Here is a 16,787-nt window from a genome sequence, read left to right as displayed (position 1 = left end):
TTGAAATCGGTCACGGAACCTCCCTGATAACTCGGGATTCTGCTTTTCGATAGAACTACGCATTCCTGAAGCACCCTTGACAATTGATTCCACACTCTGAGGCGTCGGACACCAGCAAAGTGAAGCAGTAACTTCTGGTAATGATATCTTTTACATTCAGGGGTGGAATGGACGTGTGACGCAGCACAGAGCTCAAGGAGAGAGTGACATTTTACAACATTTGAATCAAGTTTAAGATGCGAGCTGAGACGTACGACTGGTATGTTTGGAAAGTCCTCGCCATCAAAAGCGGGTTGGCGGAGCTAAACAACCGCCATTGACCAAAGTTAGCAACAGCATCATGGCTACTAAGGCTTCGACTCTCGTCATTGTCGTTATACTATATTGATGCCACTCAAAAATTTCCAAAGGCGCCTGTCATCTCTGCAATTACCATCTGATCTACGCATGTATTGACTTTCGAGTTGGTGTAGCTTAATAGAGTTTGAACAGTATTCGTGATATCCATGGCTAAATGAAATCCCGCTGACGCACGTTCCTTTCAAGCAAAACATGTCGATATTGCGCAGGGGCCAGGTGCGAAGAAACCGGGACATTTGAATTCAGCGGCACGTGGCATTTGTTCTCTTATTGCGACCGAGCTTCATTATAAGTCAAACTCCAATCCAACACAGACGTCGCATTTCGCGACAAGCAATCAACTCGAAATCTTACGGGTCAAAAACATGTTTTGAACGAGACTTGGCCCATCACTGAGGGACAACGGGTGATGCCCGACCGTGGGGCCACGGACTGTGCATCAACACACTGCACACATTTATCGATGGTACATGCCGCGTCCCCTGGATGTATGGCACTGCATATCATTGCAATACAGTGCGAGAAGGCATGGTTGAAGGTGTCGGCTCATTCAGGTTGAGGCACGCTTCTTCCAGACTCTTGGTACGGAAATTCCAGCCACGGCGCTTTGGCTTCATTACTGACCGGCCAGGCACTGATAACGGTTTACAGGCTACAGCGCTTCTGAATGGGATTCGACTTCTTCCTTCGCAGATCAATGCTTAAAAAAATTGTCGGAGAGTCTTTGGCACCAGTCTTTCATCCTCCAGGGCCACATCAAGCCGGTAGGCGGAGTCATGCTGTCAATCTCAAGGCTTCCAAGCATCAATGATGGCGTAGCACAAGTTGATTAGAATCATAATCAAGAGGCGCAGCAAAAAGTAGTCACCCATAACTTCGAATACAAACATGATGAAGGGAACTGAGCCAAGGCATAGCACGATGTCGGAAGCGCCGGATCCAGAACGTCAACTATGTTCTGGCCTCCGCAGCTATCTCACACATGCATTTCATTTCCAGCATACAGACTTTTGAGCTCTCCACGAAGCGGCTTTTAGGCAGCGCAAAAGGGGCGTCCGGTAGGAAAGATGGCATCAACTGGATTCAACACCACGAAGGAGCGGTCAGCTTTGCTGGGCCAAGACTGTCAAAATTGACTCAACTGGACAGCGGTGTGAAGGCTCCAGGAGATGATGGTCAACGCTGGGTCTGGCCAAAACTCGGTCGGGTCATTAGCGTGGGCATTGATGAGTTCATTAGTGTGGACACAAAAGTACGAAGGGCGGAGTGTATCTCGGTCAAGAAGAGCTACTATCGTCTAGATTGCTTGTCCTCGGCCCCGGACAATCTCCTTAGATATCCCGAATATTCTAGCTGGATCGGTTGGTTGTCCCGTCTCCCCGGCGGTCTAGACATACTTCGTCCGAACCATCAAGCAAGGCTTCATGTTGGGGGCTGGGTCCATCTATGCTCCTGAGTCGGTGAGATCCGCAACGACAGCGTATCCTAAGATTCCAGCCAGTAAAGAGAGCAAGTCCATCGTCTACTGAACCTGTAAAGAAGCAAGATACAAGTTGAATAATGGAGACTGCCATCCCCCTGATGGCTGTACATGCACTTTGTACCTGGTCATGCACCCGTAGTGGCTGCATAGGGAGAGCTGCTGTGTTTGAGGGGCGAGGCGCCCGCTTTGAGCACCCACTTTTGATGCCAGGCTGTGCCGCGGTGGATGTGTTTGCTTCCTGTAGGCGCGGAGTTGTTGGCTCGTGGAGAGGGCCTCACTCGTGCTTGGCGGTGGTTTTATCGAAATCATCGGATGATAGACCACAACTTTTGTAACATGCTCGGCGGCTACGTTGATAAGGAAGCTTTGTGCTGGAGCTACACGAGGCTGGGCCAGCTGTCCCCGCCACGCTGAATGTCGGCGACCGTGTCTTGCTACGCGGTGAATATTTCTCACGGTAATGGTAATCAAAAATTCAAAAGGGCCATTTCCGAATGCCTTGGCAAGGATGTCAGTACGGCCAGCAAGGATAGATGACCCAGGTGTGGTCCTGCTGCGCTGGCATTTGGCGGAATCGAGCTCCGACGAGCCTTGCGTCTCCATCGCGTTCTGCCCACGGCATTCTGCCCAACGTGGAGCATGCCGGCTCTTTTCTTCTACAGAAAGACGTCGACGACATGTCATTTCTGGAGAATTACTTGCGGAGAAGTATGATTCGGATACTTTGAATTTACGAACGCGAATGACTCTGCGAGAAAATCTTGTTTTTTCACGATCATGCGTTCATGGTGTGAGACCGAACGGGAGTCAATGCTACCGAGGAGATGCACGAAATCCACGGAAGTGATTCTCCCTCCACTGAGAATCAATAATTGGGAATGGGTACTCCATCCGAACGATTGTTTAGATCATATCCCGTCGGCTGCTTCCAGTAGGTAACCCAACAAAAGTGGTTCGGGTTGTAATCGCAACGTTGATTGTGCTGCATGGCAATCTGTACGATGCGTTCACGGGGGCTGAACGTTCGTATCCTAGTGCAAGACCCCTATGCTTATCCAAAGATCCCTTGGCTTAAGATCTGATTGCCCGCAGGTAGGGTAGCAAGTAAGGCGTGAGGCTGGTCCTCACTTGCCTCACAATGTAAATCAGGGGTTGGCTAGGTGTGCTCACCTGAGAACATGGAATGCAGATAGATTAAACATGAGATGAATCCGATTTTTTTACGAGCTTTCTCGGACGAAAGCAACTTTACTGGATTCTGTCTGGTGCGGTTCACGATACGTCTCCAACGTAGAGGTTTTCTTAGTATATCAAAGTGGGCATTGTACCAGCCGGAGGAATCAAGGATGAGCAGAGTACCAAAAAAACCCCGATTCCTGTTGTTGATCTCAATGTGAACCTGAAGCAGTCTCGTTGCCGCGGGCAAAAAAGCACGTTGGCGGCCGAGTCCAATGTTTGGATGAGAATACAGCGCCCACTTGGCACATCAACCGATGCTTGCTCCCGTTTGGGGCGCAATCTCGGGGTGGACATGGCTCAAGGACGATACCCACTCATGACCCTCTGTTGGCATTTTCGCCAGCTCTAGCCGGGCGACTCCGACCCCCGTAAGCGGCGGATTCGGCCCCCTTTTTTCGCCGGTCGAGGTTCCAGACGGGGGAGGCGGGAGGCCTCTCGGAGCGTCCGGGGAAAAGCCGTTGAATCTCGAATTCGGCCGTCCGGTGGTCGTTGAAGCTGCAGAAAAAGAGTTTTTCAACGAAGCGCGTCGAGCAGAATTTGGCAAACCCAAAAGACGTTCGTCACGATCGCGCAGAGCTGAGCTGGTCAGTGACCTCGGTTTCGTGTGTGAAAAGTGCGCAGATCGATGGATGCTAAAAAGTCTTGGCAGAGGTTCCAGTCTTGGCATCATCTCCTTTCCAAAAGTCTTGGCATCACGTTTCTGGAGAAGTGCCGTGGGAATTCCTCGACCTAAATGGAGACTGCACATTGGTGGGAAAAGGGGGCACACACAGACAACGGACCACCCCCTTGCCAGGCTGCCGGGTTCAAGCGTTGTGGCCCCATGGGCTTTGTTGTTAATGTTGATTGAGGCCATCCGATCTCCGCTCCTTGTGCCTGTTGCCCAGTATCCGTACCCGCGTTGGATTCACACACCGCTAGAACAGGCAATAGAGCGACGGAGACTGACTCTATTTTTCCTTCTCTACCTTGTTTCATTGCAACAGAAGTCGGGGCCAGGGCCGATAACAGCCAGGTGACATTGAGGGATAACCCATTGTCGCTGCGCGCGCCCCGCGATGCACTGCAGTTTGCGACTCTGCCTACAGCGACTGTAACGTCCACCCACATTCCAGACGGCACAAGTTGGTGATATATTGCAGAAACTGGAGATTGTTTGACCAATCGCGCGGCGCATTGAAAGTAGCGGGGTCTAAGGTATTTTGAACATCAGCGACCGCAGTGTAATGATTCAATGCTTGATCCACATATGACGGAAGACGACTCTTTCAGTAGCATGTTGAATCGGATTAAATCAACACTGTCTCAGAGTCAGAAAACCTGCTCCCGTTGCCCGTAGCCGCTGTAGAGTTGGCCCGTCCTCACTCAGTGTCAGCGGTACCCCGGACAGTCGATTAAGGTCACGAAAGTTCAGCAGGGGACGGAAAGCATGATCTTTTAGCGGGCATTGCGGTGAAGGTTACGGGTGATGACTTGCGCAGCGCACCAACTGGCCAGTGAGCGACCAACAGTAATATCAGGCTCGCCACGGCTTAAGACTTTGTCAAGTCATGATCCCTGGCCCCAGGCAATAAAGCGGTTCGGTTCAATTGGCGCCGCGCTCCACCAATATCGAGTCTATCGATAGCATATGCGTATCCTCTTAACCTTTGTAAGGTTATTCGAGAAAAGCTCTAGCATCAAGGTCAGGGTTAGACGAGCGCTACGGATAGAACAAGTCGGCTTGCTGCCAGTTCGGCAATGCCAGCTCAGAGGCGTCCGTCAAGGTGCCAAAGTCCTCAACGCATTTCCATTTCCGTGAGCTCGGGAATTACTCAGGACCAAGGTAACGGGTCTTATCTAAATGGAAGTTGGTTCCATCTGGAGCCCCAGTTCATCTCCCTTCGATATACAACCGAAACATGGGTGGCGGCGAATGGGAGCGCTTCCCGCGCGCTAGCGTTGCTTTCGAGTGCACGGAAACATTGCGGATTATGGCCGACTTTTTGGCTCGTTTATTTTTTTCTGCTCACTCCGAACGGCTGGCAACGTGACCTCACCGAACCTCAAACCACCCGACTTGTCCCCAAAAAAGAAGACTCTCCACCCATCTTTGACATGGGTTAATTCTTTTTCACCAGTCAATCACCCCTGTGACAGCCCCTGACATGTTTCATGGTCCAGAATGCAGAAAGCGCCACTTTTTAGACAAATACGAAATGTGAACCATCTCTGGACTGGTACGGATACAGACAATACGCTATGCCAACTCGCTCACGGGTCTGATGGATTTGCACAATCATGCCCCCTGAGCCGATGGGCAAATTAGAGATCTAAGAGTCAAACGGCCCTGTCCTTGGCGCTGCTCATTCCTTGACATCCTCTTTGGGCAGTCATTCTGCCTCTGTGATCAGCCAAACATGTTGTTCCTGCGCGAAGGTTGCGGCTCGCCGAAGCGTCCGAACCATCCTCCGATATCAAGGTGGATCGTATCGACAGGGAAGGAAGGCTGTGCCCGAAATGAATCGATTGTTTTTGCGCCCAGCTTCCTTCCACACTTTTGCCCCTAAACCCCGGTCAACTCAATGTGAAGCCTGGTGCCATCACTTGCCGCGGCGCAGGCCATATCGCACTCAATCTCACTCCATCGTGGACCGGGCGGTACACTAGAAGTTCTGGATGGACCTCAATCACCCCAGCCCTGGCGAAAGCTTGTATCTGTGAGCTGGAACAAATGCGAGGTCCCACTGGAAAAGTCTTGGCTGAGGGATAGGACTGCAGAATCAGGATCACCGCTTGCAGGTGATGGTGTGGACTTGGCACCAGTTCGGGGGAGCATCTCGAGAGCGACTCTTCGATATAAGAAGGCGCAAATTTCCTGCCCATCAACATCTCTTTCTTTCCTCTCCATCCTCTCATCAGCATCTTCCGCTACCGTCTCTCCTTTACCAATCCAACTACTCACATTCTTTAACCCTGGTGGTTATTCATTCGTTGTCAACACTCATCCAACTATTCCAACTCTACGTGTTTTCTTAAACCAACCACCACTTTCAAAATGAAGTTCTCCGCTGTCCTCGCTGCCATCTCGGCCTCTGCCGTTCTCGCCGCCCCCGGTGGCCAGTCTGGCCCCAACGGCGCCGCCGCCATTGAGAAGCGCGCCTCCTTCCCCATCCCCGCCTCCAAGGGCACCGTCACCTACAAGGCTGCTCAGTCCGTCAAGGGTACCTTCGACGGTGGCATGAAGACCTACGGCCGTGGCGTCAAGTGCACTGGCCAGGCTGAGGGTGGCGACAAGGACGCTGTCTTCCTCCTCGAGAACGGCGCTACCCTCAAGAACGCCATCATCGGTGCCGACCAGATCGAGGGTGTCCACTGCAAGGGCTCCTGCACCATCAACAACGTCTGGTGGACTGCTGTCTGCGAGGATGCTCTCTCCCTGAAGGGTGACGGCAACGCCTCCGTCATTGGCGGGTAAGTCACATTCTACTCACTCCCATACCCAATTAAATGGCTCACAATACATCTACAGTGGTGCCCGCGGCGCTGAGGACAAGGTCATCCAGCACAACGGTCTCGGAACCGTCACCATTGACGGCTTCACCGTTGTCGACTTCGGCAAGCTCTACCGCTCTTGCGGCAACTGCAAGACCATGGGCAAGCGCTCCGTCGTCGTCAAGAACGTCAAGGCCTACAACGGCAAGATGCTCACCGGCATCAACTCCAACAAGGGTGACACCTCCACCATCACCGGTACCTGTGCCACCTCCGTCAAGGAGATCTGCACTGAGTTCCAGGGCACCACCCCCGGCAACGAGCCCAAGAAGATCGGCACTGGCCCTTCCAGCGCCTGCAAGTACTCCACCCTCAAGGCTTGCTAAGCGTCTCGCTCCGCTTGGTCTTCGCCTTCGGTCTCTGGTCGCGACGGTGCATCTCTCATGCGCTCAGTCTCTGTGAGACGCGAGTGAACTTCGTTTTACTGGTTAAAGAACGGGGAAGGAAGACAACGAACCACGACTGTTTCTTTTCTGTGGTGTGTAAGCTGATGCGCATTCACTGGGCCGCTTGGCCATTCTGTGTACATATGAACATGGGGTCAATGTATTTAAACAATATAATCCTCATGACTTGAGTCAACATACCACGCAACCTCATTCGCAAGTGATACTTCCAAACAATTTCCCTCAACAACAAAACTGCCTTCCCCGCAAAACGTCAAAATAAACTTATGGTCGGATCTTTAGATGCATGTCATTGCAGACGCCTCCACCGGGATAAACTTGGCTACCCACAAACGCTAATGCTAAGACGTTTAACGACGGCTATCACGGCACTCTCAGCCTTCCCCGGACGGAAGAACGGCACCCACGGCAACAACGGCACACACAACCGAGCCAAGATCATGGAACGCGTCAACTTCGAGCCAAGTCTGCATCAACCCTGGCCGGGTCCCCAGAATAAAATAAATAAGACTATTTGTCCTCCTATGTTTTTCTGCTCACTCTGGTGAAATACTCGGCAAATTCGGGCAACAAAAAAAAATATCAACCAGACACTTATTGCGCCATGCAGCAATCTTGTCGAAGACCTCGAAGTTCAACCACGATGCGAAGCGTACACAAACGCACAGTCACCAGTCAATATTCGAATCGACCTACCGAGCGAAATCAGCGAAACCGGCGATGCCTCTAGCCTTCGACGCTTACGAACTTAACGACTTCTTTCCTCTTCGCCGACGAGCCCGCCCTATTTTCGGGGCGTTACTTGGCCAGACCGCAATTCCTTCTTCTCCTCTAATGCGGATGATGAATTGTGTCCAATCGATTTATGCACGGAGACACCTTTTGTGGATTCAACGAGAGTCTTGCTATCCGGGCGTATACTTCTAGCTATCCGGGCGGATAACTACTTATATTAGGTCCAGCAGTTGGTACTTTTACTACTCTGGTCGCTATTGCTATCCCTCTCTCTGTCCCTATCGTTGTTGTTGTTGTCGTCGTCGTCGATCATCTCTATCGCCGTATATCTACTACCCGCCGGGTTAGCTAGAAGTACCCGCCCGGATAGCAAAACTCTTCAACAAACTCAGGCTATGGTGCAACTGGCGGCTCTTCCTTGGCTCTACCCTCCTTCGATGCCAGGAACATAAAACCTGGATCTCCGATCACACCCACGTGAAGACCCTAGATTGGTCCTCCGCCCGATAAAACCAACCAAGCCGGAACTCCAGGTCTGCCATATGTTCAAAGAGCCGTTTGGAAGACAGCCGTTCCACGTCGTCCGGAAGATATACCCTGATATTCGAGCCCTTGAGCAAGGCAGACATCGCCGTCATACTATTGAAACCATTCGGTGCAAGGCCTCTCACGTCCATATCCAGCGGCAAACCTTTCCCCAGAAAATGACGAGATGCGGTAGACAGAAGCGCCCAGACATTAGCCAAAGTTACTGATGCCATTATTGTGACAAGAGCCCAGGTCACCAGCGATTTCTGTCTGAGGCGTCGTCGCTCGCGGTCGGTAACCGTTGCGTTCAGCTTCGAAAGATCGTCGGATGGAGGACTTCGGTCTACAGAGCTCTCGTTCATCTTGAAGCGATTTTCGAGGTTGGCTAATTGGGCTGCAATGAGGGCGTAGTTGTGACCAAGTTTCTTGACGATGGCGTCTTCCATTTCTGGGTCGCGAAGGTCTTGGGCCGAGAACGGGCCATGCGGTTCAAATAAGACGCCAAACTGATCGTTCGTTAAACCGGCGAGTTCCCAATCCAGTTCTACTGAAGGCTGCGCACTACCCACGGATAGGTCGTCAAACTCGTAGCCGACCGGTGGAATGTTGAAGGTAGGCTCCCACCGTCTCATGGTTGAGCCATCTGGTCTTGGTGGCCTTGTTGAATCCAACACAAAATCGTTATTCAAAACTTTGAGGTCTACCTCGGTGGCAACTTCTTCCCAGGTGTAGTTGCATCTCCATATTGTCAGGTTGTCGAAGTGATGAGTGGAAGCATTGTAGACACCCCAGGCATAGGTTTCTGTTCTGGAGAACGTATGGGAATGATCGCAATCATTGGACTTGAGATCAAGCGCGCAAAGCTGATTCATCGTGAAAAGATTGTCCGCGGAGGTGAACTGCTTAGCAAAATAGATATCTCTCGGCCCTCCCACGATTTCTCCATCTTCCCTGACAACTCCCAAAACAATTGGATTCCTCAGCTCGGCTTGTCGACCATCCGGGCAGGTGATTAGCTCAGCTACATACACATCTCTGAGGATACGGGGACCTCCATGGTTTACAACCTTGTAATCGTTCGGTTGAATGCTTGAACAGACGGATCCCAATCTGGCAGCTGTCGCCGTGATTTGGATCGAAACTCTCTCGGATAAATTCAAGTGCCTCGCACTCCCAAAAGTAGGGAACACAAGATCGGAATATGTGCCCTGCGGATAAACCAGTGTTGGATCATCTTGATACAGAACAAGACTGCTGACCAGTTTTCGGTTGTTTGTAGATATGTCGAGGCTTCTGGAGGTGTTCTCAATCTTGAAAGAACTCAGCCATGTTTCTTGTAAAAGCTGGACATTCCGGACGTCTGGAATCATTTCGGTGAAGAACAAACTAGAGGCTAAAGTCGTCAAGAACGCACACAGTAAGGTGACAATTTGCGAGGAGCTCACGGTCCAAGCTTGTCGTCTTAGGGAGTCTAAGAGAGTACGTGATCCCAACATGTCCAGATGTGATGTATCGAGATCCTGCGCGCTGCAAGGCTTTGAAGACAGCATGTGGATTGTCGAAAGGCTCCTATAAGTAGAATTGCAGCAATTCACATAGATTGAAATTGCGAGAACGATAAGTGCTGGCATTGACGTCCAAAGTAAGTGAGTGTAGCCTGTATTCGTGGTTATGATGAGCCGGTCTTCGGTTCCTGAGAGGCTGTACGTGTACAGAAGGGCTGCGATCGTTGAAAGTGTAAAAGTGATAGACATTGCTCTTACCCATGTCCTTAAGACGAATGGAGTAAAGTCACAATTACTCCAGGTGGCCGCCGGGGAGTTGAAATGAGACGTCGCCTGTTCTTCAGTTGTAGCTTTTTGTTCGCTAATTAGGAAGAGCATATGACCAAGAATGGTAGAAGGGTTTCGTTTGTAAGCCGTGATACTTCTGCCATATCGAAGCAGAATGACAATTGCAATGAATGCCACGATACCATTCAATACTGCAAGGTACGCGCATACATTCAAGTTCACAACGAGCTTGTCGGCGGTATCGGTTGTGGAACCAGCTTTTGTTTCCTTCGGATGGACTTTTCCTCGCAGAAAGTAGTGCCCAAGCAAGGGAAAAAGAGTCCGAGAAACATTGAGAGTCGATTCGTAAAGTAAATCAGTAGAGTAGGATGACGCGTCGCCACACTTTCTGGCTGCTAGCTCAGAGGCTGTCAAGTCTCCAGCCGCTTCCAGTAGCGTCATAAAGCAGACTGGACCAAAGAAAAAGGTCCCCTGTCTACAGATGTCAAGCGCATACATGCTTTCCTCGGCCATGGCCCAGAAGTCCGCTGAGACAGGTGATACTTCTTTGTCTGACAGAAGCATCGCTTCGGGACGGACCCCATTGTCTACTACTTGCACTTTCGACTTTGAAGACGTCGATGTGCACAGAATCGCCGCAAAACTCTGAATGACTGGCAAGTGTGTTTCCCCTGGCATATTAAGCCTTGTAGAGTAAAACAATGTCTGATTATTTTGTTGTGGTAGGTTGGGACATGGTCTCGACTTGGCTACTCCGCCGTTGAAATTTTGGGCACCCCACGAGCCCACCCATTTGTCGAAAAGCCTGAAATTATCGTTAAAGAGCGTGACATTCAGAAGACGTTGGTGCCACAGGAGCCGACTTTCAATCCTGATAGGGGACTCGCAACCTCGAAATCTTAGGTCCAATTGAACTATATAGTCAAACGTTTCGTTGGAGTTGCGTTGCTTCTGAGGTTCGGGTTCGGTTGACGTGAAGGACTCAAGTTTAAGGCAATGCATATCTGCAAAAAGACCATCAACTTCGGCTGTCAAGGGCGCATCTATGCTCCCTCTGGGAGGTGCGTTCCGTGATCTGAATGTTTGGTACGCTATATCCTCATTAACTCCAAACGGGCGCTGCAGCTGGAAGTTCTGCAATGCTTTGATGAAGTGGTATGCTCGCGCATCCAGAACTTTTGTGTCATTGAAGCTGGATTCCATAGAGTCGAGAATTTGCACGTCAACTTCGTTCGCTACTTTGACGCTATTGACGCTAAGTAAGCCTGGAGCAAGAACGATTTGAGCTTTGATGAAGAACGACGCGAGGGTTACGAGAACCACCAAATAGTGCCGTCTTCTCAGTGACTCAAAAAGTACTACTGGCGGTGACATTGCTGTGTAGTCGAGTGCATAATCGTCCTTTTCCAGTTGCAAGTGCTGCCGCAGAGCTATCCAAGGCGTATATCGAAGAGCTTGAAGCTCCACTCTCGACCAAAGAATCGAGATGACTGTGAGAACTAGCAACTTGAATGTAAGGACACATGATTGAATCTCTGACTTTCAATTAGAAGACCTACCAATTACTGGGCCGAGACGCCACCAGGATGCGTAGTCCGATTGAGTCGTAATAAGACCAGTATGCTTCTGAGAATATGCGTACATACTGAGAAGACCAGCGGTACTAACAGCGAAGAAGCCCATAAAAATGAACAAGGACGTTGATCGAAGCCAGAGTGGACGCCAAGACACAACTTTTCCGGATGAAGGCCTCAAGACATCCTCTTTCCCACTGCTGGTCCTGGAAGGTGTGATGGTTGAGTGGTCAGCATCCGATGAAAGCCGGTGATATTGCGAAGCTCCTGGGCGTTCTGCAGTACCGCCGATGTTAACCTTGTGAACCCCTACGGCTGGCTCGTTGTGATTGCATTGGGCTGGAGTGGTGTCGCCTGTGAAACAAAGGGGGCTGATCTCGTTCTCTTCGGAACGAATGTCGTCGGTAGCTTCGTTTTCCCGACTAGATTGTTGACCACGTGCTGTCATATTGAATAGTACCTTAGGTTGACAGAACAATACGTTATGCAGAGTTGACAGCTCAAACTAGAAGTCTTTCTAGAAGGTTGAAAGGTGTATGGCATGTTCAGTGGCTCAAGTTTAGGGAACCACCGAGGTGGGTCGTCATCGAGAAGGGTTGATGGGCCCAATAGTAGACGAGGAGCAAAAGAGAGAGGGAAGGAAAAAAGTCGGCTGGCGTCGTCTAACGTGATATAGATGTAGTTATCCTTCAGCTTACGTGTAAGGCGACAAGGGGGAGTGAGACCTGCTTAGCCGAGCTTACTTCGCCTCGTCATACCAGCTGAAAAAGACGTGGGAGGAAGAATGCATGGCAAGTAGGGGCGAATGAACCACTGATACCGCTTTTGGGCAAAAATATACAGAAGGCTGCGTCATTGTGGCTGATCCGACTCTCTAACATTGATTATCATGGTCATAGCCAGTATCTCGCCCACATATCATGCTCCTCCTTGCTGCCTCGGAAGGCAAACTCGATCTCTGTGATATCCTGAAACCCTTCCTTCTGTTTGGGCTCCTTGAATCTCGACTTGAAGCCGTTGAAGGCCATCTTAGGCAAGGCCACCCTGGATTCGGGATTGAGCTATATTGAATAAGCATTCGTGCTATGACGTTGGAGCAAGATAGACCTACTGATGCATTCATGGACCGCACGGCGTCATTGTGCTCGCAGACGTTCAATGGCGTCTTCAGCCACACACATCGAATGGGAACCTGTTGTTTCTCAGCAAGCTGAACCCACACAGCTCTTGTATCAGGATCGGCGTTCGTATTGTCTGAGGACCGTCAATAAAGACTCTTGAGTGCGGAGAACATGGGTATTTACCTATTGCGACAGACTGGCCGGCGCTCAAGAACTCCTTGGCCGCTTGGACACACTTGTCACGTCTGATGACAATGTTAACTTCAGTCTCTCATACGGTTTCTCAGGGTTCAACGTACGTTTTGAGAATGTCTTGATTGATCCGTTCATAACCCAACGGCTTCAGGTGATTCCAGAAAAATGTGCTCTTGCCGGCGCCCGGTGGCCCACAGCAGATAACAATGTCCTGCTTGTTCTTCTTCTCGAATAGGACGTCTGATGTGCTGGTCTTTGATTCTTCTGGGTAAGAGTAGTGTATCACGTCGAATTCCCGGACGAAATCGCGCGGTTCCTCGCCAAGAAAGAATTCCTCTGGAGTCTTGTAGTCGATGCCGATGTTATGGGCCAGATTTCGATCTGAGCAGCTGAAGTCCTTTGCTGTGGCGGAGCCGTTCTTACCGGCAGACTTCACCGTCGCTATCCGTCCGCCTGCATCGCCAACGAAGACGCTTTGCTCCAGGTCGACTTCGTCGCTGATATCGTAGTCTTCGCAAAGTTCTTTCCACATGCCCGGCCGAGGTTTCCTGTAGATGTCCTTCTCTGTCGCTGCGTATATCGTGGTGGGTATATCGAGTTGTGTTAGGACGGCGTTGACCTTCTGCTTGAACGAAGATACTCGGTCTTTGGTTGACTTGGGGCCCTTTGCTTTCGGATGTGGGTGTAGTACAAGCCCTGCTTGGTTGGACAGGACTACGACTCGGTATCTGGCCATGTTAGCTGGTTTTTCTAAATGTGTTGCAGACGATCATTACCCCTCATCGTTATACAGCTCCCTCAGCCGTCCGGGAACGGAGGCATGCCACCACTTCCAGTCTGTTCCGTCGTCTGAATGCTTCTTGCCAGAAGCCGTGGTGATCAATGTAGAGTCCTGGGCGAAGTGCGTCAACACCACACTTCTTCAGCAGTCACGTCATGTCAGATCTGCCATACCAGATCGAATGCGGCAACTTTCGTTCTCTTCTTCGATTCGGCAGGGGGGTTCTCAGGTACGTAACGACCAACCAAGAGGGTCGCTGGGGTGTCTTCGTTCGGGGCTCGTTCTGTCCATATCGTGCGATCTTTCGGCTTCTGGGAGGCGGGCTTGAAGAAATTTGCGACTGCGCTCTCTTGAAAATGGTCAGTCGGATTCGGCGCAACCATGCGTATGTGCAAAGCTACTTACTGGTCGTCCCGCTCTGGACCTTTCGCTTGACTGGTGGAGGAGAGATCGAGTCTCTCTGTTTCCGCTTCGCCGCCGACGAATTTGAGGAAGACATCTTCAAAGTTGTGTGAAGCAGTCTACTTCCAATTGAGGCAGAGATTGGTCGGTTGGGGAGGAAAATTAGCGACAAGCGCATATCGAGGTAAGGAACCCAGAAGGCGCTCCGGGGAAGCTGTGACCTTTGGTGGGGCAGTGACGGCAGGTGCACAGAACGCGCCGGGAGCGCGTCTTTGGAAAGAGCAAGCACGGACCAGTCAATTCCAATTCCACGTGACCTCCAATTGAGCAGCGACCAGATTCCCCGCGATTTTACCGACGCCCAACTCACTTCACCGAGCTTCACCACTGCGGCCTCTTCGTGCCCAGCCCAGCCATCTCACTCCAGCGTCTCAGTACTCAATTACAGCCATGTACGAGCTCTTTCTGACGACGCTCGTCGACGATGACGACATCCAGGCGGCGTGCGCAGTGCTAGGTGGCCTCTGCGCCATGCCAGCGTGGCAGAGTCTCCATCGCGTTCTCTACTTCAAGGGCCCTGCTAAGCCCGGCGGCATCTCGAACCAGAACTCGATCGTCAAGACTCCCCGAAAGGACATCCAGATGCTGTGGAAGGATCTTCACCAACAACTTAGTCGTCAGTCATACATCCTTCAAGCCCGCTACGAGGTCTTCAAGGACAAGGACTTCGGCCCGACTGCCCCGGAAGTTGACTTCAACACTCGCCCCGGCACCCTGCGGTGGACAGACTTTCCCGACCCGCCTCAGGGAGGCCGTTCGACGGTTACGCAGCGCAAGAAGACCGAGATCTGGGACCAGCGAAATCTGCCGGCTGTGATGAAGGACAACAACTACTTGTGCGTACGTTGCGACTAGGTGTGTGGGCTACTCACTCACATTGCACAGGTTCAAGAGCGAGGCTATTGAGGAGACGTACCAATTCTTCAGAGATGAGGTTGAGTTCTGCCTTTCACGGCATTACATTCTTCAAATGAACGGAGGGGGTGCACCCCTCACCCACCTCGCGCCATGGGAGAATCTTTCACCGGCTGATCCTGGACGCCGCTGGATGTTCCTCATCAAGGTCCACGTTCACCAAGACAACAAGCCCGATGAGATCCTTAAAGCGCACGAACATCTGGCCACCATCAGACGTGAACTCGAGGGAGTTTTCGACTTCAAGCAGTTCGATAGACGCATTCACGACACCAGGGTTGCTGTCGAGATGCGCAACGCCCCCGCGCCTCTGCCGCAAGTCATGACTGTTACCGATCAGCGGTGAAACTGAATCTGGGAACAGATGAAGGGGAAAAGGACAGAGCAACACACGCGCGTGGAACGAGAGCCTATCCGATTGTCGGTGGTAGCGTTCTTCTGATGCTTTACAAGGGTTTCCTCGCGAATGGCTTCACCTTAACTTTGCCGTAGAAGCCACGGCAGTGTTCAGACGGAAACATGCATAAGTAACAAACCTGGGAGACAATTTCTTCCACATTGTTAAAAGGACGATAGCCCTGAAACCCACCGACAACCAAGACTTTTACACGTGCCGCGACACATGCTCGAAGCTCTATGTGGATGCGTTAGCCACGAGTCGACCAGCATCGCAAATTACAACATTGAAGCCAAGCTTCTCGGTTCAGATTCTCCGTTGACATGGACAAGGGAAAAATCGGAAACTATTGGCAATACAGAGGCGAAGCGCAATAAACAATTCTCGCATGAAGCAAGAATTTCACGAAGATAGCGGATAGTGGGCGAAGATGCCTTTATCAACAATACAGGGAGATGATGCTGGAGGTGGAAGAGCCCACTGGTTCCAGAAGTTTTCTCAGGCCAAGTGGGTCAATGTGTCTCACCCAGAATGGTTTAGAATGAGGAGCTAAACTCACCTATCCTACTTCAAGCTTATTTTTTGTGTCCTGTGGCGTGCCATGGTTCTTTCGGATTTTCGTGCCGACACTCCCAACTATGAGTGTGATTTTCATAATAAACCAAGACACTGGTTGGCGGTTGGGAGAGATATCTTGCCATTCATCGACGGATGCAACCAAGGATAAGACCGGGTAATAAGATGCAGGGGCTTTCGCCTACCCGGAGGATCGCTTTCAGTCGATCCCCCGACAGCGGCTGGTCGTCCAATCTCCGTGCCATGATCGCCGTCGCCTGGGCTCGCGAGTCGCTGGTCGCGAAAAAACTCGGCTCGACCTGCGATTCAGTGACAATTGACTGCAACATTCAGTTGCAAGTGCGAATGACGTATGGATAATAACGTCCCGCGCTTGCATAGAAACAATAATTGGTCTTATTTCTTTTTCGCTGCGGCATCAAGCCGCCCTGACTCTTGGTGTTCATACATCCCTTAGTAATGCTGCATCCTTCATCCATGCCGAGCCAAAGTTCGAGTTTCAAGCTGATTAAACCCAGGCAGCGGTCAGTCGTGCACAAGCCCTTGTCCCGCTGTGCCTCTTGAGTCTCGTCTTTTTGCTTCGTGGCAACCGTGGATAAGCAGAAGAAAAATTTAGTCGCCCAAGATCTCTAGGCCCGTTTCATTCGGAAATGATGCTGTCCACTCTCCACATATCTCAACTGAATG

The 16,787-nt window shown here is 51.0% G+C and overlaps 5 protein-coding genes across 5 annotated transcripts; 2 read left to right on the top strand and 3 right to left on the bottom strand.

Annotated features, from left to right (window-relative positions):
- Window positions 1-6,119: 6,119 nt before the first annotated feature.
- Window positions 6,120-6,942, top strand: plyE-2 (putative pectate lyase E; the record flags this gene model as incomplete). The annotated part of the gene is made up of 2 exons (XM_032029564.1): window positions 6,120-6,535; window positions 6,594-6,942. 2 exons carry the CDS (start codon window positions 6,120-6,122, stop codon window positions 6,940-6,942), a joined length of 765 nt encoding a protein of 254 aa, XP_031890943.1.
- A 1,283-nt stretch (window positions 6,943-8,225) lies between these two features.
- On the bottom strand, window positions 8,226-9,158 carry CGGC5_v014682 (uncharacterized protein; the record flags this gene model as incomplete). The annotated part of the gene is made up of 1 exon (XM_032029563.1): window positions 8,226-9,158. One exon carries the CDS (start codon window positions 9,156-9,158, stop codon window positions 8,226-8,228), a length of 933 nt encoding a protein of 310 aa, XP_031890938.1.
- A 1,909-nt stretch (window positions 9,159-11,067) lies between these two features.
- CGGC5_v014681 (uncharacterized protein) lies at window positions 11,068-11,723 on the bottom strand (the record flags this gene model as incomplete). The annotated part of the gene is made up of 3 exons (XM_066153133.1): window positions 11,068-11,083; window positions 11,170-11,578; window positions 11,639-11,723. 3 exons carry the CDS (start codon window positions 11,721-11,723, stop codon window positions 11,068-11,070), a joined length of 510 nt encoding a protein of 169 aa, XP_066007520.1.
- An 823-nt stretch (window positions 11,724-12,546) lies between these two features.
- On the bottom strand, window positions 12,547-14,249 carry pnk1 (Bifunctional polynucleotide phosphatase/kinase; the record flags this gene model as incomplete). The annotated part of the gene is made up of 7 exons (XM_032029562.1): window positions 12,547-12,714; window positions 12,765-12,907; window positions 12,958-13,019; window positions 13,074-13,697; window positions 13,746-13,861; window positions 13,924-14,099; window positions 14,156-14,249. The coding sequence occupies 7 exons, from the start codon at window positions 14,247-14,249 to the stop codon at window positions 12,547-12,549; spliced, it is 1,383 nt and encodes a 460-aa protein (XP_031890939.1).
- A 353-nt stretch (window positions 14,250-14,602) lies between these two features.
- srb5 (Mediator of RNA polymerase II transcription subunit 18) lies at window positions 14,603-15,473 on the top strand (the record flags this gene model as incomplete). The annotated part of the gene is made up of 2 exons (XM_032029561.1): window positions 14,603-15,048; window positions 15,098-15,473. The coding sequence occupies 2 exons, from the start codon at window positions 14,603-14,605 to the stop codon at window positions 15,471-15,473; spliced, it is 822 nt and encodes a 273-aa protein (XP_031890940.1).
- Between the last annotated feature and the right edge of the window lie 1,314 nt (window positions 15,474-16,787).

The sequence above is a fragment of the Colletotrichum fructicola genome (genome assembly GCF_000319635.2).
Source record: "Colletotrichum fructicola Nara gc5 chromosome Unknown KSG_Nara_v1_contig09, whole genome shotgun sequence".
Taxonomy (NCBI): Eukaryota; Fungi; Ascomycota; class Sordariomycetes; order Glomerellales; family Glomerellaceae; genus Colletotrichum; species Colletotrichum fructicola.
The sequence above is the reverse complement of the archived record's forward strand: the minus strand, read 5'-3'. Positions and strand labels throughout refer to the sequence as shown.